This window comes from Canis lupus, chromosome 27 (assembly GCF_003254725.2).
Source record: "Canis lupus dingo isolate Sandy chromosome 27, ASM325472v2, whole genome shotgun sequence".
Lineage (NCBI taxonomy): Eukaryota > Metazoa > Chordata > Mammalia > Carnivora > Canidae > Canis > Canis lupus.
The window spans coordinates 1952160-1967228 of record NC_064269.1 but is presented as its reverse complement, the minus strand read 5'-3'; the positions used below and the strand labels follow the sequence as shown (position 1 = coordinate 1967228).

General features: G+C 53.0%; 2 protein-coding genes across 2 annotated transcripts; both read left to right on the top strand.

Annotated features, from left to right (window-relative positions):
* Window positions 1-1057: 1057 nt before the first annotated feature.
* On the top strand, window positions 1058-1610 carry LOC125753869 (sperm mitochondrial-associated cysteine-rich protein; the record flags this gene model as incomplete). Its single annotated transcript, XM_049102821.1, has 1 exon — window positions 1058-1610. A coding segment is annotated over exon 1 (465 nt), but the record flags the coding sequence as incomplete, so codon positions are not given.
* Window positions 1611-8391: 6781 nt separating this feature from the next.
* On the top strand, window positions 8392-10728 carry MFSD5 (major facilitator superfamily domain containing 5). Its single transcript, XM_025458775.3, has 2 exons — window positions 8392-8556; window positions 9113-10728. Exon 2 carries the CDS (start codon window positions 9131-9133, stop codon window positions 10481-10483), a length of 1353 nt encoding a protein of 450 aa, XP_025314560.1. The 5' UTR covers window positions 8392-8556; window positions 9113-9130; the 3' UTR covers window positions 10484-10728.
* Window positions 10729-15069: the final 4341 nt, after the last annotated feature.

Genomic DNA, 15069 nt, shown 5'->3' with positions numbered 1-15069 from the left:
CTTCCGCTGAATGCCCTCCCACTAGGTCTATCCAGGGCTCTCTCCCTCATTTCCTTCAGGTCTTTGCTAACATTTCCCCTCTCCGTGGTGACACCTTCCCTGACCACCAAATATTAGATTGCAACCTGCCACATTCCTTATCCCTCCCCGTCTTGTTTTTCTCCACAGCCCAGCCACCAGGGATCCATTCAGCCTCAGGCAGCTCTCCCCTGGTCTGCTGGGCCTTGACAGACTGCTATTTCCCACCGAACCTTTAAGCGTTGTCATACCTGTCTGGGGGCCCGCTAGCCGCCCCTGCTGGACCTACCTGTGGGAGCCACCTTTCATCAGGTTTGCCCCGCATTTCTCACAGCCATTCTCATGCTCTGAAATAAGCTCACGTATTTGTTTGTTTACCTGTTTCATTTTGGTCTCCACCCTGCCCCACCCCTCGCTTTTATGGGAGCTCTATAAAAGAGGAAACTTAGCTGCCTTATTCACTACCTGATACTTGATAAGTCCTCAAATAATAATTGTCCAGGCTGGTTGTCAGTCTTCCAGAGACAGCCGGGCATTGCTCCCCCCACCCCACCCCACCCCCCGCAAACACCTGGGATTTGCCCTGTCTGGAAATCCCCAGAACCTAGGCATCCTCCTTCCACCGTCCGCTCTCGCCAACATCCCTGGCTCAGGGTCTCAGACAGCTCTGCTGCTGCCCCCGCTGCCCCCCTAAATCCCTAGGGGGTGGCTATCCTGGAGCTGGAGGCAGCCTTTCTGGCCGGGGCCGGAGGAGCATCCGGGCAGGGGGCCTCACCCAGGCAGGTGTCAGGTGCCTGGCACTCAAAAGAAACCTTTTGACTGAATAAAGGGGAAGACTTCAGGGATGAGAGACCGTCACCAGGCAGGGAAAAGAAAAAGAGCATCCAGAGCCCAGCAGAAGAACAGTGGGAAGAAAGGGCTGGAGGCCTGGCGGGAGGGTTCTGCTCTGGGCCTCCGGAGGGGAAGGGCTGGCCGGGGAGGTCCGAGCTCCCGAGCTCCCGGCAGGATCCGCAGAGGCTCAGCAGGGTCTTAGGTCTAATCCTGCCCCCACCCCTGCCTCGCTCGCCCGCCCCGCCTACTTCACCCCTGCCCTTCCCCCGAGCCCCAGCCGGCCGCTCCGCAGGGGAATGGACTTCTCCCTGGGCCTGCGCCTGGGGCCTCGGAACCAGAGGGCCACCCACCCACGGCCGCCGAGCCCCCCCAGGCACGGCCCCCCAGCTGCCCCGCCCTGGCCTCCCGGGCCGCCCTCCGCCTGTGTTTGCCCCTGCCCTGGCTGTCCTCCTCCCGCCTGCTCCTGCCCGGCTTATCCCTCCTATGCAGCTACCTGCCCCTCCTGTCCTGGCCTCCCCGGACCCCCCTGTACCTGCTCCTGCCCCCCCTGCCCCGCCTGTCCTCCCTGGACTTGTCCCCACAGCTCCTGCGTCCCGGGCTCTGGTCCGTACTTGAGCTGCTGCCGCGCCTCGCCCTGCCCGGTCTACCCCTGCTCCAAGGGCCCAGCGGCCTGCCAGGGCCCCTGCACCCCCTACCCCTGCTCCATAGGCCCCTGCCCCCCCTACCCCTGCTCCAAGGGCCCAGCGGCCTGCCAGGGCCCCTGCCCCCCCTACTGCTCTGAGGGCCCAGCGGCCTGCCAGGGCCCCTGCCCCCCTTACCCCTGCTCCACAGGCCCCTGCCCCCCCTACCCGTGCTCCGAGGGCCCAGCGACCTGCCAGGGCCCCCGCCCCGTCCACCCCTGCTCTGAGGGCCCAGCCGCCCGCTTCAGGGGACAGCGCAGTGCCCAGAGGCACTGTCTGATAGTCTAGGGGGCTCTGGGCCCCCGAGAGGTGGTCCGTCTCCCCAGCTCTCCTGCCACCTGCTTCCTGGGGACGCAGAAGCTCTGAAGGGACGAGAGGCCGGACAGGTAGAGGCGGGGGCTCCCCCTCAGCCCTGAGAGCAGGCCATGAGCTTTGGTGTTCCTCTCTGCTTCTGCTTCTGGTCCCGCCGGCTCCAGGGCCTCCTCTTCCGCGACTTCTGGAACAGAAAGCGCTTCTCAGAGTCTCCCTCGCGGCCGCCGAAGGTGAGCACGTTGGACAGCTTCTTCCCCAGCCGGCGTCTGCCGGAGGAGGGCCTTCTTGGCTCCCGTCTAGTGTGCGTGGACAAGGTGCCTTCCTCCTCTACGGCAGGAGGGGATTCTGGTCCAGAGGCCACCTTTTTGCCCCGTGGACCTCCACCCATGTCCCTGGCTGACCAAGAGGCCCTGGACCCCTTACCTCTCATCTTCAGTCAGACCAAGACGGTCAGTGGCTCTTGGACCAGAAGAGAAGGTGAGCAGGGGGTTCCTGGCTCTTGCCCCCCCGGATATTATGACACTCTTCGTGGTCCTTTGCTACTAGGAACCTGGTGTTCTCTGCCTGGATACCTTGTCTTCCTTTTCTTTCTTTCTTTTTTTTTTTTGGATGTCTTGTCTTTCATGACTTCAGCCTTCCAGCAATAACCCCACCTGTGACACCGATGCTCCTCCGGTACAGGGACAAGGGCGGTTAGGAACCCTAGACTCAGGCTCCCAGTGATCCCATCCACTTGGCTGCTCAGAATCCCTGTCCCTAAGGGCTGAGGGTTTGGAGAAGCCACCAGGGGAAGCTGCCCAGGACTGAACCCTAAGCCGAGAGCCCCCAAGTGCCCCCCCACATTCCTCAAGTCCTCAGATACTAGTCTGTTCCAGTGTTCTCTTCCTCAGCCTCCTCCTCTGGGGCCCCTTGTTCTTTCCTTTCTACCCCTGGGTAGCCTTCTCTCTACCCTTCCTCTGTCTTCCTACAAATCTCTCTCCATTCCTACTTTCTCCTTGCGTCCCTGGGACATTCTGCCTTCAGCTAACTTTGTTTCTATGTCAGTTTTCCCTCTTCTCTCTCTATTTCTCCCTCCATTTCCCCATCTGACTTATTTTTAATTTAATTTTGTTTTTTAAAGATTCTACCTACTTATTTATTCATGAGAGACACAGAGACACAGGCAGAGGGAGAAGCAGGCTCCATGCGGGGAGGCCGACGCTGGACTCGATCCCGGGACTCCAGGATCACGCCCTGGGCTGAAGGCAGTGCCAAACCGCTGAGCCCCCCGGGCTGCCTAAAGATTTTCTTTTCTTAAGATTTTATTTATTTATTCATGAGACACAGAAAGAGAGGGGCAGAGGGAGAAGCAGGCTCCCTGCGGGGCGCGGAACTCGACCCGGGGACCCCAGGATCACGCCCTGGGCCGAAGGTGGCGCCAAACCGCTGGGCCATCGGGCTGCCCGATCCCTTTCATTTCTATTTTCCTTTTTGTCCTTGTCCCCCTGTCTTCTGCATCTATCTGCTTTTCTTTCACTTCTCATCTCTCTCTTGCCTCCCCATATCTGGCTTTCTCTCTCTCTCTGGGGGTCCTAGAGGTACCCGCACACCATGCCTGTGTCATGCCCATCTCACTGCTACATGAGATTCAGGACAGTGAGTCCTCCAATGTCTGTCTGTTCCCACATGCCCCAAGCACTGATGTGAGCAAGGGCTGGACACAGCTACCTTCCTTTCCCCTTCCATGATCCAGGCCCTCCATCCCTACTCAGGTCTAAGCTCAAACGTTTTATTTTTTTATTTTTATTTTTAAAGATTTTTATTTATTTATTCATAGAGACACACACACAGGAGAGAGAGAGAGAGAGAGAGAGGAGAGAAGGGGAAGCGAGAGGAGAGGAGAAGAGAGGCCCAGTGCAGAGGAGAAAGAGGGACTCGATGTGAGCCAGGACACAGGCAGCAGGAGGACAAAGGCGTGCCCATCGTCTTGAATGGAGCTCGATCCGTGGGAATTTTGCTTTGCCTTCCAGGGTTCACAACCCGGCCAACAGGCTCCGGCAGGACTGTCCTCTTTTTTACTCTCTATAATACAGCTGAAAAAAACAGGGCTTGCCCGCTCTCAACCTTTTTTAAAAAAGGTGCTTCTTCCAACTTCTTCTTTTTTTTTTAAGGTTTTATTTTTTTTTATTTATTTTTTTAAAAATCTTTATTTATTTATGATAGTCACACACAGAGAGAGGCAGAGACACAGGCAGAGGGAGAAGCAGGCTCCATGTACCGGGAGCCCGACATGGCACTCGATCCCGGGACTCCAGGATCAGGCCCTGGGCTGAAGGTGGCGCTAAACTGCTGAGCCACCCGGGCTGCCCTTCTTTCAACTTCTTATTCTGAATATTAGCAATTAAAAAGCAAAAGAATTGGGGCATCTGGCTGGCTCAGTCAGTGGAGCATGCAAGTCTTGGTCTTGGGCTTGTAGGTTCAAGCCCCACACTGGGTGTAGAGATTACTTAAAAAAAAAAAATGATCTTTGGGGAAAAAAAAAGAATTAAGTATTTATGCTGCTTGTCCTATATAAACTATATTCCAGGGTAGCCAAATAGCTCTAAGTGGTGGAGAGAACTTCTCATTTACGGCAGAATTCCAGCTAATGTGGAAGGAATATGGAATTAGAAAAACCATTTTGCAACTCTTAGTGAAATAATTAATCAAAGGGAGAATCATGAATGGAGGAAACCAAAGATGATGGTTGATGGGGAACTTTACAATGGAGGAATCAAGCTGTCACCACCTGACCCCACTGATGAATCTTACCACCACTGAAAGGGGCACAACCACCCACTTCGTACATCCTGATGTGATCTAATCTGAAGCACTCAGCACCACCAAGAAAGACTCTTGCCAAACAATAAGGAATAAACACACAAAAAAACCTGAATGTGATTCAAATCAAACTTCTAGAACTAACTTCCATTTAAAAGGAAATCTCAGGGATGGAGGAACAATTTAAATGACACAGTAAGAAAGTAGGAAGACACATTCAGAATGTGGAAACTTTTCAAGGAAATCTGACCCAACTTCTTCAACTAGTCAATGGCTGGGGGAGGTGGGGAATAATAATAAAGAATAATTAAAGGACAACTATTATATGGAGCATGTGGATCTTGTTTGGTTCCTGATTTGGACAACCCAATTGTAAAAAAGAGCATTTTAGAGCCTTTTAATTATGGACTGGTTATTTACAATGCCAAGAAATCAGTATTGATTTTGTTAGATGTAAAATGGCTTTGGGGTTGTGTAAGAAAAGGGCCTTATTTCCTAGAGATGTAGGGTCAAAGTATGGAGTGAAGTGACATACTTACTTTAAAAAATTTTGGCAAATAAAAAGGGACTGAAAGGAGTAGAAGGAACAAAGTGACAAAATTAATATTATTACATTTATATAGGGGTTTGTAGAACTACACTCTCTACCCTTGTGTATGTTTGAACACTTTCATAATACCAGTTTTAAATGATGCTCCTCTGGTGAGCAGGGTTCCTAGTTATCCCCAGAGCACTCTCCCACCTTCCCTGAAAACAGGACTTCCCCTGTGGCTCTCCAATACACAGACCTCAGCCCTCCTTGCCCTCTACTAGAAGCATGTCCTAGAGATGGGTTGTGCTCACAGGCTGCCTTTTATCCTTTCCAGTCCTCTGCTGGCACATTTCCCATGTTAGGATGTTTCCCAGCTGTGCTTCACAGTTCTGTAGGGGACGGGGAGACTTAAGACTAAACACATTTTTAATAGGTCCCACAATAGGCCAAAGACAAAAAAAAAAAAAAATCCAAAATAATGTAATCTTGCTGTAAGTCTCTCTTTGCCAAGTGCTTCTGAGCAAAATGCAGCTCAACAATGGGAGAAAATTGGCCTCCCTCCTGGAAAAGAGGCCAGGAATGTAAGGCCATCCTGCCCCACTCTTGCCTTCATTCAGGATGACCTCCTCTCCAAAAGAAACAGGTGTCATGAGTTCGAAGAAGCTTTAGTCCAGGACTAGGATGGAGAGTATTTGGGTTACTTATCCTCTCATTCACTGAATTACCTTGGGGAAAACATGGTTTTTAATCTTTGTGTTTCTATATGAATGCATGGGAACCATGGAACCATTACCCCTTCCTACTCTGTAGGAGTTTGCCAGTTGGGAATAAACTCTGGAACTTGTAGGTTATCTTGGTTGTTTATTACAAGAAAGTATTCCTCCAAGTGTCTGGGTGGCTCAGTCAATTAAGCATCAGACTCGTTTTTTTTTAATTTTTTTAAAATTTTTATTTATTTATGATAGTCACAGAGAGAGAGAGAGGCAGAGGGAGAAGCAGGCTCCATGCACCAGGAGCCCAACGTGGGATTCGATCCCGGGTCTCCAGGATTGCACACTGGGCCAAAGGCAGGCGCCAAACCACTGCGCCACCCAGGGATCCCAGCATCAGACTCTTGATCTTACTCAGCTCAGGCCTTGATCTCAGGGTGGTGAGTTCAAGCCCTGTGTTAAGCTCCACGCCCAGCGTGGAGCTTACTTAAAAAAAAAAAAAAGTATTCTCAAGATGTAATCCCTCTGCCTTCCAAGCTTTAGCATAAAGGAAACCAACATTTACTAATCGCCTGTGCAAATGAGTAAACTCATTTAATCTTCTCAGAAACCACATGAGAGTGGAACTGGAAAGATCTGGGTCCCAGTTCTAATTCTACCTCTTACCATGAGACTCTGGGCATATTATATAACCTTTCCAACTCTCAAGGATAATAATAGTACCTATCTTATGGGTTGTTGTGACAGTTAATTGGTCTATAGCAGATAGCCTAGGAATTCTTTTTTTTTTTTTTTAAGATTTTATTTATTTATTCATGAGAGACACACACAGAGAGAGAGGCAGAGACACAGGCAGAGGGAGAAGCAGGCTCCATGCACGGAGCCCGATATGGGACTTGGTCCTGGGCCTCGATCTTGGGTCTCCAGGATCACGCCCGGGCTGAAGGCAGTGCTAAACTGCTGAGCCACTGGGGCTGCCCTAGCCCAGGAATTCTTAAAACAGAGCTTAGATGCATATAGATGACTGATGAGAGTTACCAGCTAATAGGGGCCAGCACTTTTTAGACTAATTTATCTAGATTAATTTATTCATTTCTTCATCAAATGTTTATTGAATGCTTTTTACTTACCAATAACTGTTGGGGTTTTTTCTTCAACTTCATTTCTTTTTTTTAGTGATGTCTACACCCAACATGGGGTTAGAACTCCCACTTCCACCCCACCCCCAAGACCAAGAGGCAAATGCTTTTCTGACTGAGCCAGCAAGGTGCCTCCCCCCACCCCACTCCCCACCCCAGTAACTGTTTTAAGTACTGGAAACACAAGTGAACAAATAAAAACCTTTAGGGAGAAGAGATAATAAATAAATAAAATACATAATGTGCCAGATGGTGTTAAGTGCTATGGAGAAAAGGCAGCAAAGGGGAATGAGGCTGGAAGGACAGCAGGTAGATCTCTAGTGGAGGTGGTCGTGTTGCTGTTTTCAACAGGATGGCCCGGGAAGGCCTCTCTGATAAGGCAGCCTTGGAACAGGAAACCCGAGGGGCTGAAGGAGGGAATCATGTGGGTCTTGGGAGAAGAACCTTGCAGGGCACAGTGTGCAAAGGCCCTGGAGGTCCCCAATACAGATGGAGTAGGAAGAGTCTGGAGAGAGGGATGCCTGGGTTGCTCAGTGGTTGGGCGCCTGCCTTTGGCTCAGGCCATGATCCCGGGATCCAGGATTGGGTCCCATGTTGGGCTCCCTGCATGGAGCCTGCTTCTCCCTCTGCCTGTGTCTCTGCCTCTCTCTCAGTCTGTGTCTCTCATGAATAAATAAATAAATCTTTAAAAAAAAAAAAAAGAGTCTGGAGGGAGAATTGTAGATAAAGTCAGAGAAGTGGCAGAGGAACCCGACACAGAGGGTTTCTAGGTCATCACGAAGGCCTGGGCTTCCATGCTCAGTGAGGTGAGAAGCCGTCGAGCCACTCTTAAATCTGGAGCACAAGGGAAAGAACCTTTCCAGGGGAGCACGGCTGGTAAGGGGCGAGAGGTGGGCTGACCCTTCGCCCTTTTTCCTCGGGCACTGCTCCCCCCTGACAGCAGGCAAAGAAATTGGGACACTAAGTGACGGATCTGGGGTTGGGGCCTCGGCCGGCTGCGTCCCCAGTCCCCAGGCCCTTGACCCACACCGCCTCCCTCAGGTGTCTGCGCCGCACCACGTCGGGGCCCAGGGCGCTACCGCGGGACCGGCCCGCGGAGGGCAGCCCGCGCGTCGGCAGGACTGCGGCACTGCCCTGCGACGGAGGAGAGAGAGGAAGTGGGTCTTTATGTGGAGGCGGCGCCGCAGGTACCCGGGAGTCGGAGGAGCGGCTGTCACGGGAAGGCCGCGGGGAGGGCCAGCTGCCGCCGCCACCACCGCCCTGCTCGGCGGCCTCCGGGAGCCGGGGGCGGGGCCTGGAGCGCGGGGGCGGGGCCTGGGCGGACCGGGGGCGGGGCCTGGGCGCCTCACCCCGTCACGTGACGGGGCCATCATGGCGGCGGCCAGAGGCCTCCCCGGCTCCCGGAAGCGGGCTGTGAGGGGCGGGCGCGCTGCTGGAACCCGAGCCCGAGCCGGAGCCGGACGTCGAGCGGGCTGGGCGGCGGGGCGGCCTGGAGCCGGACGCGTCCGCGGCGTCCCCGCAGCCCGGGGCAGCAGGTGAGCCGCGGTTGGGGCGAGGCGCGAGCAGGCGTGGCGGCGCGGGGGCGCCGGGCTGGGGCTCGGGGGCGCGGCGGGGGGGCCCGGGCCCGGGGTGCGCGCGCGGGACCCTGGAGCGGCCCTGGAGGCCGGCGCGGGCGGGACGCTCGGGGGCCCAGTGCAGCGGCCCGGAGAGCGTGGGGGTGACGCGCCTGCGGAGGCCGAGCTGGGCGAGGGCAGCAGCCCCTCCACCCGCGCGGCCGCCGTCGCCGTGTCGAGGGGACCCCCTCTTTGCTGCGCCGGGCGAGGGTGGGGCGGATGCTCCTTCTCCCCTCGCCCCGCCCTGCCCCGCAGTGTCCCGGGAGACCCGGCCTGGCGGGCCGCTCCTCCCACCCACCCAACTGGTCCCTCCGGTCCGAGCTCCGGGGGAGTGGAGCTGAGCGGCGGGGAAGTGCAGGTGGCGGGGGTGGGGTCGGGTGGGGGGTGGGTGCAGCTGCTTCTGCGTGGACACCCGCCCCTTGGCAGTGCTGCCCGGGCAATGGATGTAAATCCCACCCCCCCTTCCTCCCCTACCTAGGTCGTCCGGGGGCCCGCCATGCTGGTGACTGCCTATCTTGCTTTTGTGGTCCTCCTGGCCTCCTGCCTGGGGTTGGAGCTGTCAAGATGCCGGGCTAAGCCCCCTGGAAGGGCCTGCAGCAACCCCTCCTTCCTCCGGTTTCAACTGGACTTCTATCAGGTCTACTTCCTGGCCCTGGCGGCTGACTGGCTCCAGGCCCCCTACCTCTACAAACTCTATCAGCATTACCACTTCCTGGAGGGGCAGATTGCCATCCTCTATGTCTGTGGCCTTGCCTCCACAGTCCTTTTTGGACTGGTGGCCTCCTCCCTTGTGGATTGGCTGGGTCGCAAGAAGTCCTGTGTCCTCTTCTCCCTCACTTACTCTCTCTGCTGCTTAACGAAACTCTCTTGGGATTACTTTGTGCTGCTGATGGGCCGAGCCCTCGGAGGGCTGTCCACAGCGCTGCTCTTCTCCGCCTTCGAGGCCTGGTACGTCCATGAACACGTGGAGCGTCATGACTTCCCTGCTGAGTGGATCCCAGCTACCTTTGCCCGAGCTGCCTTCTGGAACCATGTGCTGGCTGTAGCGGCAGGTGTGGCAGCTGAAGCGGTGGCCTGCTGGATGGGGCTGGGGCCCGTGGCGCCCTTTGTGGCTGCCATCCCTCTCTTGGCTCTGGCTGGGGCCTTGGCCCTTCATAACTGGGGAGAGAACTATGATCGGCAGCGTGCCTTCTCAAGGACTTGTGCTGGAGGCCTGCGCTGCCTCCTGTCGGACCGCCGCGTGCTGCTGCTAGGCACCATACAAGCCCTGTTTGAGAGCGTCATCTTCATTTTTGTCTTCCTCTGGACGCCTGTGCTGGACCCACATGGGGCTCCGCTGGGCATTGTCTTCTCCAGCTTCATGGCAGCCAGCCTGCTTGGCTCTTCGCTGTACCGCATTGCTACCTCCAAGAGGTACCACCTTCAGCCCATGCACCTACTCTCCCTTGCTGTCCTCATCGTTGTCTTCTCCCTTTTCATGTTGACTTTCTCCACCAGCCCAGGCCAGGAGAGTCCAGTGGAGTCCTTCATAGCCTTTCTCCTTATCGAATTGGCCTGTGGGCTGTACTTTCCCAGCATGAGCTTCCTGCGGAGAAAGGTGATCCCCGAGACAGAGCAAGCTGGTGTACTCAACTGGTTCCGGGTGCCCCTGCACTTGCTGGCCTGCCTGGGGCTCCTAGTTCTCCATGACAGTGATCACAAAACGGGCACTCGGAACATGTTCAGCATCTGCTCTGCCGTCATGGTGATGGCTCTGCTGGCAGTGGTGGGACTCTTCACCGTGGTCAGGCACAATGCTGAGCTGCGGGTACCCTCACCCACCGGGGAGCCCTATGCCCCTGAGCTCTAGCCCGGTTCCAGGACAAGGGGGACTGGGAAGGACTCTCGAATCCCACCTCTCCGGGGTGGTATACAGATCTCTCCGTGACAGACTTTGCAACTGTCTGGGCCTCAGCCTGTCCTGGGGCCCCTCCTGCCAGTGCTTTGGGTTGGAGAGTACATGGGGGTGATGGCCTGGAAAGAAGATGCCACAAGTTGCCTCTGTGTTACTCCCTCTCCCCTTTCCATTTAAAAATAAACACTTTTAACTGGTCATTGATTGGATTTGCTCATCCTCACCTGCACCCACCTCAGTAGTTTCTGGTGTGTGGGCAGCCGGAGAGTTTGAGGCTGAAGGTGGGCTTATTAGCAAAAGGCATTTGTAGTTCTAGTCTCCAAGACTGTCTCCAGTTTAAACCGAGAGCTGTGGCATTGCCCCTTTGCTGAAATGGGTGGGGACTGCCTGAGGCTCCTGGGTCTTCTATATCTTGTTGCCCTGGGGACAGGTACCCTCTCCAGTTGCCCAGCAAGACCCTTGCTCCACAATCAGGGTGAGACAGTCTCTGGAGCAGGTGGTGTGAACAGAGATTCCAGGGACTTGAGTTGCCTCTGTGACCACCCCTTGGGGCAAATCTGAAACCTTCCTGCAGAAACAAGCTTGCACCTCAGCACACATATGCTACCTGCCTTCTGTCTCTGTGGCAGAAGGGACTGTTTGTCCCGCACCACGTGCTCCCACCAGGTCCTGTGTCCTGTATCCTTCCATGAAACCTAAGTGAAGGACTACCAAGGGGAAAGAACAGTGAATGGCTGAGGGACTGGGACACTTTGTCTGGACCTGATTCTTCCCCACCCAGCCTGAATGAGGGTGAGGAAGCCATCAGGGCAGGAAACAGTACCAGTGGGAACACCAGTTCTGTGGGCCCCTCCCTGCCTCACCTGATTTTATCTCCCTTTCCTCCTCCCACCAAAACCCAGGCTTCTCGGTAGAAGGAGAGCCAGTCTTAAGAAAGGTGGGGATGAAGGGAGGGTAGGCTCAAGGGTATGTCCCAGAATGTGCTTGAGCTGGCATGGAGGATCCACCCGTTTTGGAAAGGGATTGACACTATTTCCCCAGGTCCCAGTCTACCTTCCAGACAGGAAGATGCAAGATGTACCGGAATCTGCGAGTTTCAACATGTGCAGAGAGATAATATCAGCTGGTGCTGCAGGAATGCAGCGTGGATGCGGTTCTGACAGGGAGGCAGAGGAGGAGGAGGAATGGGCGGGGGGCTCAAGTCCCTATTCAGTGAAGAAAGGAAAAAAAAAAAAGTTCCCCCACCCAGACTGAAGGGAATAGAAGTTGAGGTTAAGTACAGAAAAACAGATACCTTTTCCTTCCCCCCCCATCTTGAGACTGAGAGGCTCTTTCAAAACTCCACTTCCTTTTTCTGCCCCATTGAGCTGGACCGAGTCATATTTTTTTTTTTTTTTTTTTTTGGTCGAGTCATATTTTAGAGTTATTTGTAGACTTTCCATCTCTCTCTATAGTGTGGTCTGAGGGCAGGAGCCAGTGCTGTCTTCCTGCCTCTGTGTCCCCGATATATACCCGTAGTGGGTGCTTTGCCCGTGGCTGTGCTCAGTAAATACCTGGAAGGAGAGGGGTGAGCTCACACCTGGCTTTTCAAGAGCTGCCTATCTGGGGAGTCTTTTGACTAGAGTCCAGAGCCTAGTTAGTGATTTGTTTTTTGGGATGACAGTGATTACTTACTGATGGAAGCGTGAGGGGGCCCCACATTTCTAAGTGATAATGAAATAGGAAGAAGAGACAGACCAATGGCGTTCCTTTAGTTTTGTCCCCGCTGACCTTTCCCCAAAGGGGCTGGTGGCAGATAAAGAGTGGGGAAGGCTCTCTCCTGTCAGATGCACAGGGTGTTAGGAGCTCCAAGGCATCTTGCGCATTGTCCATTCAGTCTTAAATATATTTTTATTAAGCACTTACTGTTTGCCATGCAGTGTACTAGTAGGTGCTGATATATATATATATATATATATATATATATATATATATATATATATGTTTGTTTTTTTTTTAATAAAGAGCATGAAGCAAGTGAATGGCAAAGCCAAAGCTAAACTGGGCTCCTTGCTGCCTACCTAGTGCTCCTTCTATGACATGTACTGCCTGTGTCCCCTGGGTCTTTGCTGACCTGCCTTTTCCCCTCTAGCCTTGCTCCCTCATCCCAAGCCCTGTCCTGGCACAAGGGCAAGAGACCAGGAGTGTTTGGCCTCAGCCATCTGGTCCACATTTTCGTATCTGCCCATATGGGTCAAAGGTGAGATTGATTCACCGGGAGCACACTGCCTGCAAAACACCGCTTATGATGCTCTGCCAAGAGGCAGTATCGGCAACCGGTTAAGAGCAGGGAACCAGAGCCTGACTACCTGGGTTCAAATTTGTGCCTTAGTTTCCTCATCTGTGAAGTAAGGATGATAATATAGTCTCTACCTCATAGGGCTCTGTTGAGGACTAAAAGCATTATTGTATTTAAGTGCTCAGAACACCACTTGGCCCACAGTGTAAGCACCACATGAGTGTTTGCTTTTATATTTTATTTTAAAACTTTTTCAAAAAAAATAAATAAAACTTTTTCAGTCCAGCTGAGCCTAACTAGATCAGAATACGAGAGTGAATGGATGAGGCTGTCATGGGGTATAGAACTTTCCAACACATCCTGGTGGTGGGGTGATTCCCAGAAGTGTTTATCCTTGGTCCTGGCCCAGATAGAAGTCTCAAGCTATTTGAGGCCTTCGACTCCAGGGTATGTGAGCAGCTGAGTAGGGTGTCAGTATGTTCCACTTGAACTCATTTCCTCTTCCTCAAGTGGGAAGGTCAGCGTGGTGTCAGACTTGATACACACCACCATCTTTCACTAAGAGGCTCCTGATTCTCTGACTTCCCATCCAGCTGGATGCATGATTATTTGATTTGGAACTTTTAAGAGATCCTGAGGAGAGCAGAAACATCCCAAGGAACCAGGAGCCAGCGGACAAGAAGGAAGGAGGGTTGGGTCATGAGGATGGTGCTGGGTTCTGAGACCTGGAGGACTATCTCTTCCTGGAAATTTAGTCCCTGCTCAGGAAGAGGAGGGGCTTTGCCCCACTAATGGCCATAGCCCTTTGGCTAGGTCGAGGTTCTACTCCCCATCACTGTTCCTCCCACCCCAACCCTGTGGTTCTCTGTTCCTTTTATTATTATTTTTTGCCACCGGTTCCTCACAGAAGCACAGAATAGAATTATAAAACAAAAATTTGTCATGCTTGGGATTAGATCTAATGCCATAAAAATACTTCACATTTGCTTTACAGTTTTTTTTTTACAATAAAGTTATATGAACTCATTGTAAAATGATCAAATGAAATACAGAAATATATGTTTAAAGAATAGGGATCCCTGTGTGGCTCAGCGGTTTAGTGCCTGCCTTCGGCCCAGGGCATGATCCTAGAGTCCCGGGATCAAGTCCCACATTGGGCTCCCTGCGTGGAGCCTGCTTCTCCCTCTTCCTGTGTATTTGCCTCTCTCTCCGTGTCTCTCATGGATAAATAAATAAAATCTTAAAAAAAATTATACGATTTATATAAAAAATGTAAAAAAACAACAGGCTCCCTTAATCTCACTCTACATACCACTATTAAATGTTTGGAGTCAGGGATCCCTGGGTGGCTCCATAGTTTTGCATCTGCCTTTGGCCCAGGGCGTTATCCTGGAGTCCCGGGATTGAGTCCCACGTCGGGCTCCCTGCATGGAGCCTGCTTCTCCCTCTGCCTGTGTCTCTGCCTCTCTCTCTCTATGTCTATCATAAATAAATAAAAATAAATCTTTAAAAAAATAAATGTTTGGAGTCTAATTCACAGATTTAATATTAGTTTTTGTTTTTTTGTTTTTTTTTAGTAAACTCTATACCCAACATAGGGCTCAAACTCATGACCCCAAGATCAAGAGTCCCATGCTCTACTGATTGAACCAGCCAGGTGTGCCAGTTGGTTTGTTTTTTAAGATTTTATTTTATTATTTATTCATGAGAGACACAGGCAGAGGGAGAAGCAGGCCCCATGCAGGGAGCCCGATGCGGGACTCGATCCCGGGCCTCCAGGGTCATGCCCTGAACTGAAGGCAGACGCTCAACCACTGAGCCCCCCAGGCGTCCCTGTTTCTGTTTTTAATAAAAATTGAATCAGGGGCACCTGGGTGGCACAATCAGTTAAGTGTCTGACTCTTGGTTTCAGCTCAGGTTGTGATCTCAGGGTTCTGAGATCAAGCCCCATATTGGCCTCCACGCTTAGCGCAGACTCTGCTTAAGACCCTCTCCTTCTGCCCCTCTCTGCCACGTGCTCCCGTGTGCTCCCCTTGTGCTCTCATGTGCTCATGTGCTCCCGCGCGTGCTCTTTCTCTCTCTCTAAAATAAATCTTTTTTAAAAATTGAATCAAGGGGGCAGCCCCCGTGGCGCAGCGGTTTGGCGCCGCCTGCAGCCTGGGGTGTGATCCTGGAGACCCCGGATCGAGTCCCACGTTGGGGTCCCTGTGTGGAGCCTGCTTCTCCCTCTGCCTCTCTCTCTCTCAATCTGTGTCTCTATGAA

Excerpts from the sequence above, each read along its gene's own strand:
- MFSD5 (XM_025458775.3), top strand. The coding sequence starts at position 9,131 with ATGCTGGTGACTGCCTATCTTGCTTTTGTGGTCCTCCTGGCCTCCTGC.